Raw genomic sequence first — 967 nt, 5'->3', positions numbered from 1 at the left:
GGTTTTGCCCGAGGTTCGAGAGGAGTGAATGGAGAGGTGTATAAAGAGGCCGATGTAGGAAGGCAGTTCGAGGCGAGGATGAGGGGGAATCATGCATCAGCGAGTTTTAATGTAAATGACAGGTGCAGGAATCGAACGTGGGGTCTATGGTATGCAGGTTCGAAGCGGATGCTATGTGCCGAGGTTGGATGCTGATGATGTCCGAGGGCAGTTCAGGGGGGAGGCTGTGGACCCGGCGTAGGAGGAGTTGAGGTTGTTACGGTATGGAGTTGGTGGTGACTTAGGCCTTGGAGGCATGGCGCGGGGGGAAAGGGGGATGGTAGGTATGTTTCGGAGCAGGACTTTGAGTTGTGGCGGCAGCGAGGAAGGGGGGAGAGGGTAGCATGAGCATGACTGCTGGTGTTGATGGTTGAGTGTTGGGTTGAGTATTGAGGAGGAGGTAGCGTCACGCGCCACGAAATTAGCAATTTGTAATCACGGAAATATTCCCACTTTATTGAGACCTACGGTGAAGCCACACATGTCCATCAGAGGTAGTGAGTCTGGTAGTAGCCTGTGAGGATGGTGATGGAAGGTCCTTTTCCGACGAGTAGATCAGGAAGCCGTGTGGGGGCTAGAGGGAAGACCTCATACGACCCCTCGGCGTGGGCTGAGAAGAAGAGGACGGCGGTAGAATGGTGGAGGGGGGCGTATGGTCAAATCTTACGAACTCGCAAGAATTTCTTGGAATTTTTTATCGTAGTTGACCATGTGCATATATTCGCACTTAGATTGAGAGAGCTGAGAAGTTGAAAGTAGAGAGAAGGAAGATGAAGGAAGCGGCGAGGGACGGGGTGGAGACGGAGGCGTTGTTGGAGGTGCATGATAATGTGAAGTAGTATCTTAGGTTCAAGCGGGGTTTATACAAAATCGGCGGAGCGATGTTAGTTACAATCCGTTATCATATGTTGATAGTAAGAGTCGGAAA

At 51.4% G+C, this 967-nt stretch overlaps 1 protein-coding gene across 1 annotated transcript; it reads left to right on the top strand.

Annotated features, from left to right (window-relative positions):
* Window positions 1–520: 520 nt before the first annotated feature.
* Window positions 521–878, top strand: Pmar_PMAR007810 (hypothetical protein; the record flags this gene model as incomplete). The annotated part of the gene is made up of 3 exons (XM_002766734.1): window positions 521–533; window positions 599–669; window positions 771–878. The coding sequence occupies 3 exons, from the start codon at window positions 521–523 to the stop codon at window positions 876–878; spliced, it is 192 nt and encodes a 63-aa protein (XP_002766780.1).
* Window positions 879–967: the final 89 nt, after the last annotated feature.

Source organism: Perkinsus marinus (genome assembly GCF_000006405.1).
Source record: "Perkinsus marinus ATCC 50983 genomic scaffold scf_1104296972012, whole genome shotgun sequence".
Taxonomy (NCBI): domain Eukaryota; phylum Perkinsozoa; order Perkinsida; family Perkinsidae; genus Perkinsus; species Perkinsus marinus.
This window is presented reverse-complemented; position numbering and strand designations above follow the sequence as displayed.